This window comes from Pundamilia nyererei, unplaced genomic scaffold (assembly GCF_000239375.1).
Source record: "Pundamilia nyererei isolate P.nyererei 1_Seehausen unplaced genomic scaffold, PunNye1.0 scaffold00015, whole genome shotgun sequence".
Lineage (NCBI taxonomy): Eukaryota > Metazoa > Chordata > Actinopteri > Cichliformes > Cichlidae > Pundamilia > Pundamilia nyererei.
In genome coordinates, this window is record NW_005187416.1 from 5,522,276 (window position 1) to 5,536,044 (window position 13,769).

The window sequence follows — 13,769 nt, forward strand, 5'->3', positions numbered from 1 at the left end:
CACACACACACACACATCCTAATTAATCAGTGTGAATTAGGCCAGTTTAAGTGGTGACATGGACCGAAATATGACCTCATCTCTAAAATCTCTGGGTCGGTTTTAAAGCATCTTATCGGGCCTTGTTTCCACTCCTCCTCTTCCCTCTGCACCTCCACACACTGGGAAAAGTCCATCAGTTGTTTACATACTCCCACTTCCTCCTCCTCCACTTGTGAATTAATGATGCGAGTGCCGCAAACCGCTCTCCTCTCCTCTTCTCTGAGGGAGTTATTCACATTTAAAAGCCCATAATCAAACACCTATGCGTTAAATGGAAGCCCATTAACGCTAATGGTATACCTTGGACCGAGCCGAGATGAAACCTTGAAGAACTACAGACTATTAGGGCACGGCAAGGACTTTATCCTTCCCGCGTTGAGTCACTGGCTCAGTCGCATATCTGTCTTCCATTTCATCCAAAGCTGTTCTTTTGCAGCACCAGTAATCGGTTAAGGTCGGAGACTGGAGCTGGTGGAAAGCACTGGATCTCAGAGAGAAGGAAAGTTCATTTCTTCACTCATTTCTCTGTCTGTAATTTCACCGTCTGAGGGTTGTGATAGCAGCCTCGAGCGGAGGAGATTATTGATTAGGCCTCTTTTCAGGCAAACTGGATTTTCTGTTTTATAGTATTTAACACGGGGGGAATAATAATCACCGGCCTGCCTGGGTGCAGCCAGGTCGCTCTACAATCCAATATTTCCTTCTTGGGGGGACCTTCAACATCTGTACAGATTTTATCTCCCAAACTCACCCTTCAAACTCAAAGCGGCTCCTCCAGCAGGCGCTCTCGTGTCTGCTCAAGTCTTCCCTCTGGTTATTTTTAGGATACCCCCCCCCCTGTCTGTGGTGTTCAGATGGTCTGGTCCAAGGCATGGGAAGGGAAGGGGAGTGGTAGAGGAAAAGGGGAAAACTTCAACAATGACTTCATTAACACGGTGCCCGACACGACCAGCATAACTGGACTTCACAGCTCCGTTCCCACGCTGGATATATGGCTCTGGATTTAATTCTTTATGAAGCTCATGTGTTTGTCCGGTTCAGCTGTCAGGGGTGACATGGAGGCCTGCTGAAGTTTCCTCTGCTCACAGTCCTCACACCTCAAACAGCATGTTGATCACAAGTGAGTATGAGTTCAGCTCAAGCCTAAATGTTGTGTTACACGACAGGATGGGAGGTAATGAGATCGGCCTCCTAATGCTGTTTCTCTCTGATGGCGTTACTCAAAGGAGGTGATTTGGAGATGAGTTTAGCGAGACATAAAAACTTTTTCAAAGGTTTGTTTGTTGAGTGACTTCAGATGAGACGTAAATATGTTGATTCTTGAGGCAGAAGAAGAATTTAAAGAACTCCAGCGCTGACTAAAACTTCTTTGTTGTTTGAAGGCCGTGGGCCTGAAAACATCACAAGTGAGCTTTTGAACTCTGGTGATATAAAAGCTCGTTTTACTGGCAGGAAGAGCGTGGGATTCACTCTGAATGTGCGTGGGTTACTTTTGAAATGTGATCCGCTGGAGAGAACTTTCCACCTGCTGAAGAAAACCACCGTACACGTATTCAGACATTTTACTCTGAAAACACATTAAAGTGCGGCGAAGGCACTCCTGTATGTAGACTCAGTGTAAAGAATTTCAAAGCTGAGGCTTTTATTCTGAAACATGGCACTTCATACCTGTGTTTTCCTTTTGGACCCTTGGTTTCTTTCTCACAATGTTTTTAATGTCAGTAATTTTGTGTTAATGTGAGGAAGAACCTGTTTGAAGTGTGGCGTAGCGGGAGCAATCGGGATGCTGTTTGGAGGTTATTGGTTCGATTCCTGGTGCCTTTTGTCCAAGTTCAACTTGTAAAGTGATTTGAACAGAGGTTCTGTATATATGCGGTTCACTGTGGCTCCACACGCGCCAAACAGCCGAAGCGTCCTCAGTTTGATCCCAGGAGGAGACTCCCTTTGGGGTTGTGTCAGGAAGGCATCCGGAGTAAAAGAATCTGCCCGACGATGCTTCGCTGCCGCTGTGGCGCCTCCTGGCGAATAAGAGTGCAGCTTCGTATATGCGCTTCATTGTTCAGTGAGTTGCTTTAGCTCTCTAGTTCCGACATTTTAATTCATCTTTTTGTTGATTATCGTGAATAAAGCGTTTGTGGCTTCTGGACTTTTGACTCGGCATAACCAGTGATTTTATTTATTTATTTTATTTTAGTTTTTTTAAATCACTTTAATTATTTAGTTTAATTTATAATTAATTTATCTCTCACTCATTTGTCAGCACTGTCCTTGTTCACACACACAGAAATGTTTGTCTGTAAGTGGTGTTGATGAACTTCCAGCATTGTTTTGTTTGAGTTTCCTGGCATCACAGGGGTATGTACAAGGTGCCCTTGGGTGTGGATCTCTTGGCGTACAAACCAGCCGTGGTAGTATTATTTGCTGAGAGTAAACGGTCTTGTTTGACAGAGCAATAAAGTCTACGAAAGGAGACAGGAGGCAGTGGCTTAAATCATGAGACTAGACAGTTATTCCTGCCTGTTCTCTTGCCCAAGGTTAGTGCTCACATGGTTCATTTACACACAAGGTCTGTTATTCCCAACTTGTCATTTAGTAGGTAAGTAGGGTTAGTGTGATGAACAGGTATATTTAATGCAAACCACAGTCTTTTCTACATATAGCCAAACAGTTTTTGTACCAAAACCCAACCAGGAGTCTCTAACAAACTACCTAAACCTGACCAAAACTACCTATTCAAGTAATTTTAGTGCCTAAACCTAACCACACCCATTTGGAAAAGAAATAGCAAAAACTTATAAAAGACTTGCATAAGATGTGGCCTACTTCATATAGTGAATCATAAGGCTTATATGATTTACTCATGAAAGTGGCCACTTTCTCATTACTTTCATATATTGTTTTAGTAAGTATCCAAAACATACAAGTTTCATTTATATAATTTTTCAAGGGATCTTATATCTGTTTTCACTCTTGTATGCTTTTCATGCAAGTTTCACACAAGACAGATACAAACTTTATAAGATTTATAAACATCTTTTCCATATGGGCAAATATCTCAGCAATTAGTTTTCAGTGTCTAAACCTAACCAGTAAATGAAAGATAAAAAAGTACAAACCCAAAGGCCACAACAGGTCACAAAGTGCAGTCTAATATCTGACACACCTGCAGCTTACACCACCTAATGCAGTTGTTTTGAGAGCGATTCCTCCCTGAATGTCTTCAAAAACCTCAACAAACACACATTTCCTCCTTTACATAGAAAAAAATAAAAGTTTTTCCCAGGAAAGGTTAAGAGAGAGATTCTCCTCTTTTTCTAACTGCAGTTAATTCTGGTCCATTTCCTTCTCCAGATACTCATCTGTAAATGCCAGACAGCCTCATAAAAACAAAGTACAGCAGGTTTCATATCATAAATAATAATAATATATCAGTTGACCTTTTTTTTCATCAAAGACAACTTAACCATAATTTATTTTAAAAACTGCAGTAAGATTCACCGAGGACCTCACACGTGTTGTTTTTCACCTAACAGTTAATGAGCTATAGGTGTTCCTACCTAAATGCACAAGTGGCTCATTAAGTATCAGGACTCACTGAGGTTTTAGAGTCAATACTGAGGTGAGACATGTTGCAGGCCAAAGCAAATGCAGTTGGGAACCTGTTGGGAAATGAACTCTTAACATTTCATAGTAAACAGTTCATATTCTTGTGCCAAACTTATGGTTGCCATTCCACTAATTAAGTCAAACATATCTCATTGAATCTTTTGATTTAAAAAAAGTGTAAACCAGGTTTCTCATGTTTAGGTGTTACCTTTAGCTAACATAATGCATCTCTAGATCTGCCTCGTCAGTCTTAGAATGGTCAGTGTAGCTGCTCTACCAGGTATAACAATCAAGTTTAATATCTAGGCAGCCATAAAAAAAGCATTTAAAAGGATTTGTGAAGTTTAACAGAGTTAGAAGTTAGCAGGCAGTTAGCTTGCTAGTTTCCATCTTAAGATGATATACCACGTTGTGACTGAGATTACTAAAACGTACAGCTCTGCATAAATTAAGACAGAAAGACAGACAACTAAACAGCAGCAACGTTTGTAGGGTTACTGAAGTTGGGCTAGCTGGTATATAATGGTGTCAGAGATGGGCAGTAACGTGTAATCCGATTACTTTTTTCAAGTAACGAGTAAAGTAAGGGATTACTATTGCAAAAAGTAATTAGATTACTGTTACCTTCCCGTAAGCACACTGCGTTACTGCGTTACTAAACTGTGATTTCGTTTGCAAGAGTGTCTCACGACAGTGACGTAAGCGAGTGCGACGTTCTTGACAACAGCTGTGTGCAGATCAACAGTGGATCATATATCGAGTGCAGGAGAGAGTATGAGCGTGCAGCGTTTAAAGCGTGGAAGTACTGACCTTACTTTCAATTTGATTCCGTAAAAAGTGGCAAAAACATTAGCGTCCACTGTTCACTGCGTGGGAAGAAAACTTCTTTTTACAGCAAAAAATCCCTAAACTCTGAGTGAGCACCGACAGTACGCTGCCACGGGAATGTGACATTCACAGAGAAACTGCTGGACTTCTTTAAGTTGCTTGAAGACGTTTCACCTCTCATCCGAGAAGCTTCTTCAGTTCTAAGGTCAAATGGCGGAGAGTTCCAGATTTAAACCCAGTGGGAGTTTCCCCCCAAAGAGGGACAAAGGACCCCCTGATGATCCTCTACCTAATCACATGAGCCAAGGTGTGAAAACAGATGTGGGTCTCAATCAGCCAGGGTTTCGGGTGAGCTCACCCAAAACGTCTTCAAGCAACTTAAAGAAGTCCAGACGCTTTTCTTTCCAAGCTCCTTAGACTTTAAATGTTAAACAAATTTCTTCCAGTCAGAGAATGGTGCATATAATTTAATTTTTGCTTGACGCATAAAGTTAAAAGATTAAAACTAATAAAACAAGTTTTAAAAAGAGACCTTTTCATTTGATTACATTTTATATGATGGAGTATGCAGAAAAAGTAGAACTGGGCTGAAAGATCTATCGCTTTATTACCTATTCAGGTTGTAAATCATGTTTTTTTAAAGTAACTAAGTAGCTAATTACTTTTGAAAATAAGTAATCAGTAAAGTAACAGGATTACCTTTGGCAGAAGTAATTAGTTACTGATTACCTTTTTCAAGTAACTTGACCAACACTGAATGGGGTGCTACGTGCTGGCTAGCTACAAAGCTATGGTTAGCATAATATAAACACATTAGCACAGTGAAGCTGGTGGATGAACACTAACTTTTTCCCCTCAATAAAAGTTAATGTAAGAGTCCCTGCTGAGCAGATGATCCATCCCCAGCATGAGGTTAGTCATTAGTACACTGCTGCATTGTCTGGATGACTCGCTGTGAAAAACTCCTGATCCTCAGCTTCATGTGCACAAATCTTAGTTAGCCTCAGAGCGTTTCTTTTCTGAACCGTTCAAATATTTGGTGTCTGGCAAACCATGAGACGACTGATAATAAAAACCCAGAGAGGCCACAACGATCACTGACTATTTTTTAAGGGCTTGTTAAAATTAAATAGAACAAGATACATAGCATAAAACACGTTAAAAAGACAACCGCCTTAATGAACACAGTGCAGTTTGTACCTAGAAGCAGGGTTCGTACGTCATCACTTAACAACCAGAAACCTATTTTGACCAAAAAAGAAACTTTGAGTAATTTCTTTTGGTTAGGCAATATAGCTTATAATCCATTAAGCTAATGTAATGATTCTTCAAATGCAAGACTATATAACCTTAAATTGGGGGAGGGCCACACCCCCGTTTTCTTCATGCTAATTCTAGTTTTCTTCTTGTCCCAAATGAAATCTTTAACAAAATGAAGTCGTATGCTGCTACAGGGATTGACTTAAGAGTGATTCATGAGTATTAGATGAGTAAGCAGCCTCATGTTGTCTACCGCAGGCCTGAACTTAACGAAGCCTACTTGCTCTTCACCTATGTTCTGGTTTAGGGGCCAGTGAGCAATTGAGTGTGTCCCACTTTGAACTCACTACCCATAATGCCGAGTTCCTGAGAAATTATTCACTCCACCTCCTGAGCCATGTACCTTCTTTCTTCTTTGCCTTCTTTCAGCCCCGCCATTCTCACATTAGTCCTCTGGCTCCAGTTCTCCAAATCCTCCACCCATGCCCAGAATGTTACCAATTTCTTGTCACACTTCTCCGCACATTTCTCCACCCGAGCATTTACATCTTCAACATCGGACACTCATTGTTCCACTTCGCCCAGCAGTCTTATTTGAATATTTTCTACTGAGTCTTTAAACTCAGTAGGTTGCTTGATCGAAATAACAGATGCAGCCATCACTACCTATCAGGTACGAACTAATACAGCAATGACTGAGGATGAGCTCTAACAGATCCAGTATCCTACAACATAAATATAAGTTTACCACAAAACTGCTAACTACCAGTTTTAGCCTGCAGATGTTTAAACTGTCCAGAGTTCTCACACACAGATGTTGAATTACTATTATTACCAATTATTTGCTATAAAAGACATTTCAGAATATCAATGAATCAGAGTTTAACAACATAACATATTAAGATACTTGATATAATTCAGGATAATATCAAGTAATTTAGAATTAAAAAGATGTTACCCTGAATTTAACATCATAACAAGCTGCTCAATCAGCTCTGTGCTGGCATTACTTACTGTTTTAGACCCGTATGAATGTGACCTGGATCTATTGATTAGATATGTGCATTAAAGAGCAGATGAAATGTGCACCTAGTAAGTGTTTTCCAGGAAGGAGAAAGATTTGATAGCTGTAAAACTCACTAAATACTTGAAATTACTGAAATGTGAAAGTAATTATATCATGCAGCAAAATAAAGACCACAAACAGACAACGAATAGTTTGATGTTTACGTTTGTACACCAGCATCAGTTTTATCCAGGACACCTAGAAGTTTCTGTAAGTGTACCACTGAGGAGGGTTAATGAATGGGAGCTTGTATTTATTGGAAGATGCCATGAACTCAGGGTCACTGCTTCCTGAACACTTTTAAACAGCTATTTCTAAGGACTTCAATGTAATGAAGTCTTTACACAAATGTTTTCACATATTTGTAAGCTTGTAAAATTGATTTTTGTTCATACTGTGGGTCAAAGAGGAGAACGTCCTTTCAGAACCCACAAATTGGCTCATTATTACTGTTTGCAGGAACAAATCTCTTCAGCTTCAATTAAATTCACTTTTTGTAAAATCTGGGAGTTTATTTGTGAGTACTTGGCATGTTCTGTACTAAAGTGTCATAAGTTTAGTTTTCTTACAGAGTCCACAGAGCAGCCAACATGCAGTGTAGATAAAATGCCGTTACTGGACTCTCAGTCCTGTCAGTACAAAAAATCACTTGTGTATATTTTTACTGTTGTTGGTCTAAAGCTGCATTTCTGATTTGGTGAGTTTTGGTATTTGCCCCCGTGGCCCGTCATGACCGCGGGCGTCTTAAACTTTGCAAAGCTGACTCCTTTTGCAAAGCTGACCGAACTGACAGGAGAATACCGCAGAGAAGGAGCGAGGAGGAGTACGGAAGCATGGCGTGCCGTTTTGACAGGCAGCTGACATACCTCTGATCTCCAACCACGCCTCTGTAGCCCTGGAGACGCTCCCGAGCACTCCCTGAACGGCAAACAGAACATGGACCAGTCACGCAGACATTCAGTGAGGTGTAAAAAGCACTGCCCTCAAATATCGGTTGGATATTGGACGTCTGAAGGACGGGAGCTGCTCCTGATCTGAGTGTGAGAGAAAGCTGAGAATATCTGGCTTTTGCAGATTTGATCAAAAACACAAACGACTGCATAGCAAACACGGCAAGTTAGAAGCAGAGTTGGAGTAAATGCTACTTGTTTTATATGCAGTTAGTTGGCTGTCATAGTTTATATAACACATTATATCCAGATTTGTTACAGATTATAATAAACTGAGTAGTTTTTCCTCTCAAAATATAAATAACAGTCAGGTAGTCCTTCAAATTAAAGTCATATTTGTCTTTTTTGTTAAAGGAATAGCCCGTTTTTAAGAACAAATGTTACCCAATTACCTTTTCCTACGGTGATGTTACTTTTCCCACTTGTTTCCAGAAAGCCACGGCAAAACACACACGTGTAACTTTTAACATGCAGAAAGTTCTGAACGTGAGCAGAAATCTTACAGAAACTTAATTTAATTTCTTGTTTCTGTTTACACAAACATGTTACTGCCCCGAACAAAATGCACAAAACCCGCCTGATGTGGGCGAAATGTGAACTCGATAAACTGACTCACAGGAGTAAATCCTGCCGATGTGTGGTGGTTCAGTCTGGATAACAACAGAAAAGTTGAGGACGGTCATTGTTCCGAACGTACCCTAAATTTCCATCTGCTGCCCGATTTTTGTCTTTTCCTTTACATAAATGAAAAACGAAAGAAAACTTATGGATGAAATTAAGCATCTGCTGCTCAAAATGTGATAACAACAGTGCATCCACACAAAACCTACAGCCATGTACTTTCATAAACTTTTCAAAGCAGTTCAACGAGTGTTGTTAACTTTATTATCATATATAAATCTGAAATTTGATGTCCGCTACTAGACCTTAAGTCTAAATCTTCATTATGCACCTTTTCAGTTGGAGTCTGACGCAGTGAGGTGACCTGATAGTAAAATCTCTAAACCCCAGATCAGCCTTTTTTCTGGTGAGCAGTGATTCTGTTTGTTCCAGGTCAAAGCTTTAGTGTCGAGACAAGCGTAAACACCCAAACACAAACGGTCCACCGAGCACGTAACCTCACCGTGCATAGTTCCTCTCTGCCGCCACCCATACACTGTCCAGTTTCCTGCCGCAAGCCAGGCGGAGTCATCCTAATCAGACACTCCAATCTTATCAGGGCCCAGAGGAGCCAAATCACAACTTCCTTGAGACAAACTCATTTGGAAAGGGAAGAGGCCTCTGCCTGCTACTCAAACAGGACTGCAGCAGATACCATCGCTTACGTAAATACAGAGCCGAGTAGAGTGGGGACCGGGGTCTTTCATCAAACCTGCGAGACCAGTTTAAAATAGATTGTTGCTTCTTGACAGGTGTGGAATGTGTCGTTCTTCACTGGACTCATAATTCATGTGAAAATCAGGTCAGAAATGAGTCGAGTCTATTCTTCCACCCACAGCTCCTCTGGTGCTAGAAGGCGCTGGGATGTGTTCTTTGAATCACTGACGGAAATCATGAATGTTAAAAGTGCGCTCGATAATATCACTGATACATGAATTAGAATAACACTGCATGTTATTCTAATTTAGCTAGAGATGAGACGTACTTTATTTAGTGCCAAAGAAGCAGCTCCAATCAAAACTGAGATAAAATGCTTAATGATTAGCTTAATAAGAAAAATCTAACAAATAAACATGCATGCTGTGGTATGAGACGGGAAGGACTTCCTGTTTAAATCAGCAGTTTATGATCACCATAAGCATTCTGTCTGAAGGCCACCAGATGGCGATATCTGTGGTTCCAAAAACATTTCTGGTCCCTTTGAGGTGTTGCAGACATGTGACCACTCACCATGTAACATGTGAAAATCACTGTTCTCAGTGTAGGGTCAAGTGAACATCTGCAACCATCTGGCAACCACAGCTCAGGATGGAGGAATGTGTATTTCCCAGCTAGTTGGCATTGTTTTGGTTGCTAGCATATTCTTGCAGCTATTCTCTGAGCTGTAGTGAAACCTGAAAATTGCAAAGAATAAAGACACTTTTCCCTGAATGTAAAATGTTTGCCCTTTAAAACATGTTAGCTGCAGCACAAAGGTGAAACTTTGACTTTAGCGAGTATTTGCAGACAGAGATAAACTCTACAGCCAACTGTGGCAACCTGCTAGCAACCAAAGCATGATTGCTAAGAGGTTTTTAGTGCAGCAAACGTCTTTGATTCTGATTTTACTCAGCAAATGTCACCAATTTCCAGCAACCAATGACAACCAGCCGGGGAATACACATTTTACCCAAGCAACCAATGGTTGTATCACCATCATCCAATATGGCGGATAACTCTTGAGCAATGTGTGCATGACATATCCATTTCCCATCCAGTCATATGGATGACCTCTATTCTGTCATAATGATATTCGTGCATTTTCACAGCACATATAGATATACAGACCAAGTGTGGTGGAAATGGTATGGAAGACAGAAAACTGAATCAGTACATTAGAGCTTTCTCTCTCCACGTAGAAAAACTGCTAATTGTCTCTTTGCCAGAACTGAACAAGCTTTTCCTTATTTTATCACCTCTAAGACATCAGTAGCAAAATAGCCTTTTATGGGCTGCTGCCTTTTAGAGTCTCTAAGTTTCAAAGCACAGTTCAAACATCTAACTACACTGCAGCACACAATAAATCATAGGAAATCAGCCTTTAATTCAAAGTCGACTGACCTTTGTTATTTCCACTACCCCTAACAGTTACCAGTGATTTACAGGCCCAACAAGCAACAGTTCCTGAAAGTTCTCGGTTCTGCCTCCAAATTCCTGTTAACCTGCACTTCCACAGCTGTTTACAGTGCTGCTTACTGACAGAAATCCCACCTTTAGTGCAGCGTCTGTCCCTCTGTGATTTCAGTTAAACTGTTAGATAATTACAATAATAACAATTGTACGTTTTTTTTTCCCCACTAAGGCTGTAACCTCAAACATTTCCTGCAGGAGCTGTGAGCCCCTGTAGCCTTTAAGTAGGAAATAAGAACCTCTTTAAAGTGGGAAACTGGTTTAAATGACAACTTCTTTAATCTTGTGAGCCCAGAGGTTGCAAAGTGACAGGCTGTGATTTTTTTTTCTTCTGTGCTGTAATGGTTGGAGTGAGAGAAAAAGCAGTTCGGAGCTCTGGTAGCTCCACATATCCCTGGATTTACAGCTCCTGCTGTAGATGTCAGACAGCCGCTTGACAAGCACTTGATCCCTTTCCTGTCTTGAATGTCACATCTCCATCAAGACGCCAGAAAACGGGCTCAGCATCTTACTATCCCGTTACGTCAGGGTCAACATAAACATGCTAATTTGACTACATTTTACCATTCAGCCTGTTCCTTTCATTCTGTCTCCCCCTTCTGTCATTCTGAAGGTTTAATATCCGCCTGTGTTTTCATATCGGGACCATCTGCTGTTCCTCTGACCGGGGGGGGAGGGAGACCACATAAGCCAAGTTTCCATCCTGCTGTCAAGCAAATTTTAGTCAAAGTTTTGAAAAGTCACATATAGTAAAATGAGAATTAGATGCCTTTTCTTCATGTCAGCTGAAGTGAATGAGTAGGCAGTAAAAAAAAAACCAACCAGCAGATAAGAAGTGTTAGAAGAACGAATCCGTCATGGCCAAACGGCTCCTGTTTGTTCTTTAGTGAAGACTAATGTCGGCCATATTTCATGCTGTCTGAATATGAAAACAAGAAATGCCCTTGGCAGTATTCTGACTGCTAACTGCGACGGGCCTCTACTGCGTGGAGAGAGAGCAGGTTTAACGTTTCAGGGGGAGTTGTGGTAGACAAATATTTTGAGAAATCCAAATCCTCCTCCTGAGCCGCACAGGCAGACTGACAAAATGGTTTCTGTCGCTGCTTGTTGTAAACATCCTGGATCAACTAAACGTATTCCATGCTTCCAATCACAGTTTTCCACACAAATACCGGACGGCAGCTGAAATTAATTGATATTCTGGTGTGTGCATCTTTCGTGTTGTTTTGAAGTGGGGAGGAAATGTGTTGAAGTATGCACGCCTGTTTCTATTCCTGTTTCTCATCTAAGTGTGTGAACAGGGAAGAGCATTACTGTGTCAAGTGTACTTTACTGTGTGTGTGTTCTTTTTAAGGCGTTTTGATAAAATGGTCACTTAAACAGACTTTAATTTAACCCCACCATCCTCAGTGTTACTCTATAGAGCTGCAATAGCCACAAATATTTTTTAGAGGTATGAATTTAAAATAAACATGCGTGGAATCTTATAGCAAATGTAGAAGATTTATGCTGCTTGGCAATATTTTCCGTGTTGCAGAGTTATGACAAATCTATATTTTGGGGCAGTTTATATTTATGAGTGCTTATTCCCCATTTTATAAGTTGACTTACAGATGAGGGTTAGCACTGCTAGCAGCTGTATTGACAATTTATAGCATGCCCCAAAGTAAACAGAGTTTTGGTGGGAATAAAACAAAACTAAAGCTGAAAGGTTTTACATTTGCACTTTTGCATTGTGTATAAATATTTATAAAGCAATTCAAGAAGAAAAAAGTTAGCTAGGCAACACTGCTAATGACTTAATCAGAAATGTGGCACTTACACCTATATAATTAGGAAACTACTTAAAATGTGTAAATTATTAAATATCATAATGTTATATTGTGTTTGTTTTAATGCTGCTAGCTATTGCTAGTACTAGCTAACATGATAGCTAAATTTATTCGATTCCTACTACGTGTTAGTAAAAAGAGTGCAAAAATGTTTTTATCCTTTTACAAAAGTAATGCGTTTTGAGACTCTTGACTAGCTCATTAGTTTTACACTAAAGGGGATTTGTTGTGTTTATTTGCAAACCTACAGACATTCACTGAACTAGCTTAACTGTCCTTGTTTTAAAGCTAACTATTTTGGAGGACACATTGTGTTGCTAATGACCTTCTCTGATGTCAAGGTTTTCTGTGAGACTGCTGAAAATTACCTTTTAAGGCAAAGACATGTTAATTCTTGGTTGTGATATTAGCTACTAGTAGCTAATGCTACTAGTCGTATGCTGCTAGCCCACACTAAATGAATCTGTCATGTCGTTTGCAAAACTCGCTTATTTTTAACTAGCTAAACTGTGTTTTACCATATTAAATATTTACAATAGCACATTGTGCTGCTAAGTAATATTTATCATTTAGAACCCATTATATTTTGGTATCTGATAATATTAAATCAACACACTTAATGTCACTGGCAGCTCATTTATTAGAGTTAGTACAACCTGTGCCTAATCTGGGCTACTTTTGGCACTGATGGCTCACTTAAACAATGTTGTGTTAACCAAATGAGCAGAAAGTAATGAGGTGGTTCTAGCATGGGTTGCAGGAAGTTTAATGTGGACTGGATGTAGCCTAAACATTATCAGCCAGCCTTGACAAGTGTTATTTGAGCCAGATGTGGCCCAAACACCTGACAGCTGGTCCATATACGACTTGTGGCTGGTTTTAGGCAACCAGAATCACCCTGTGTCACGACTGCCAATTAAAACCAGACGTATTTATATGTGGGATATGGAAAGCTTAAATCAAAGATGCACACACTCCAGATGTATTACGCTGAAATATCTGTAAAGTTCAAGCTTTGTCATGGTTTGAATAGAAAATGAGAAGTGTGTGAGAGCTGGTGTGTTGATGAGCCCAGCCATAGCAGCGAGTCTCAGAGGGAGAAGGTGACAGATGGCAAGAAGTTGAAGAGGAGGAACCTCTTTTCCCCGCTCTCTCAAGAACCCCCATCCCCACTCTTAGCCAATTAGCAGTGATTAAAACGGCCTCTTCCAGGAGTCACAGTTAATTAATAGCCTGAACGTGCTTCCAGTTCTTCTCCCTTCATGTTCTTTTTTTTGCTTCCAAATGCAGATGTAATTAAACTTCATAAACAGACAGCTGATTAAGTGCAAATATTTGCCCTCTTAAAGCGGGCGG

General features: G+C 40.3%; 1 protein-coding gene across 3 annotated transcripts in view; it reads left to right on the forward strand.

The window, feature by feature from the left end:
* LOC102210870 (rho GTPase-activating protein 7) overlaps positions 1 to 13,769 on the forward strand; it is a 100,626-nt gene that overhangs the window by 65,474 nt on the left and 21,383 nt on the right. The window contains exon 1 of one of the 3 annotated variants that reach the window (XM_013908869.1): positions 681 to 1,162. The exons of the other annotated variants lie outside the window; for them this stretch is intronic. Coding sequence (XP_013764323.1) covers positions 1,150 to 1,162 — 13 coding nt within the window. The 5' untranslated portion in view covers positions 681 to 1,149. Of the gene's footprint in view, positions 1 to 680; positions 1,163 to 13,769 lie in introns of those variants that run through there. 3 annotated transcript variants of the gene reach the window in all.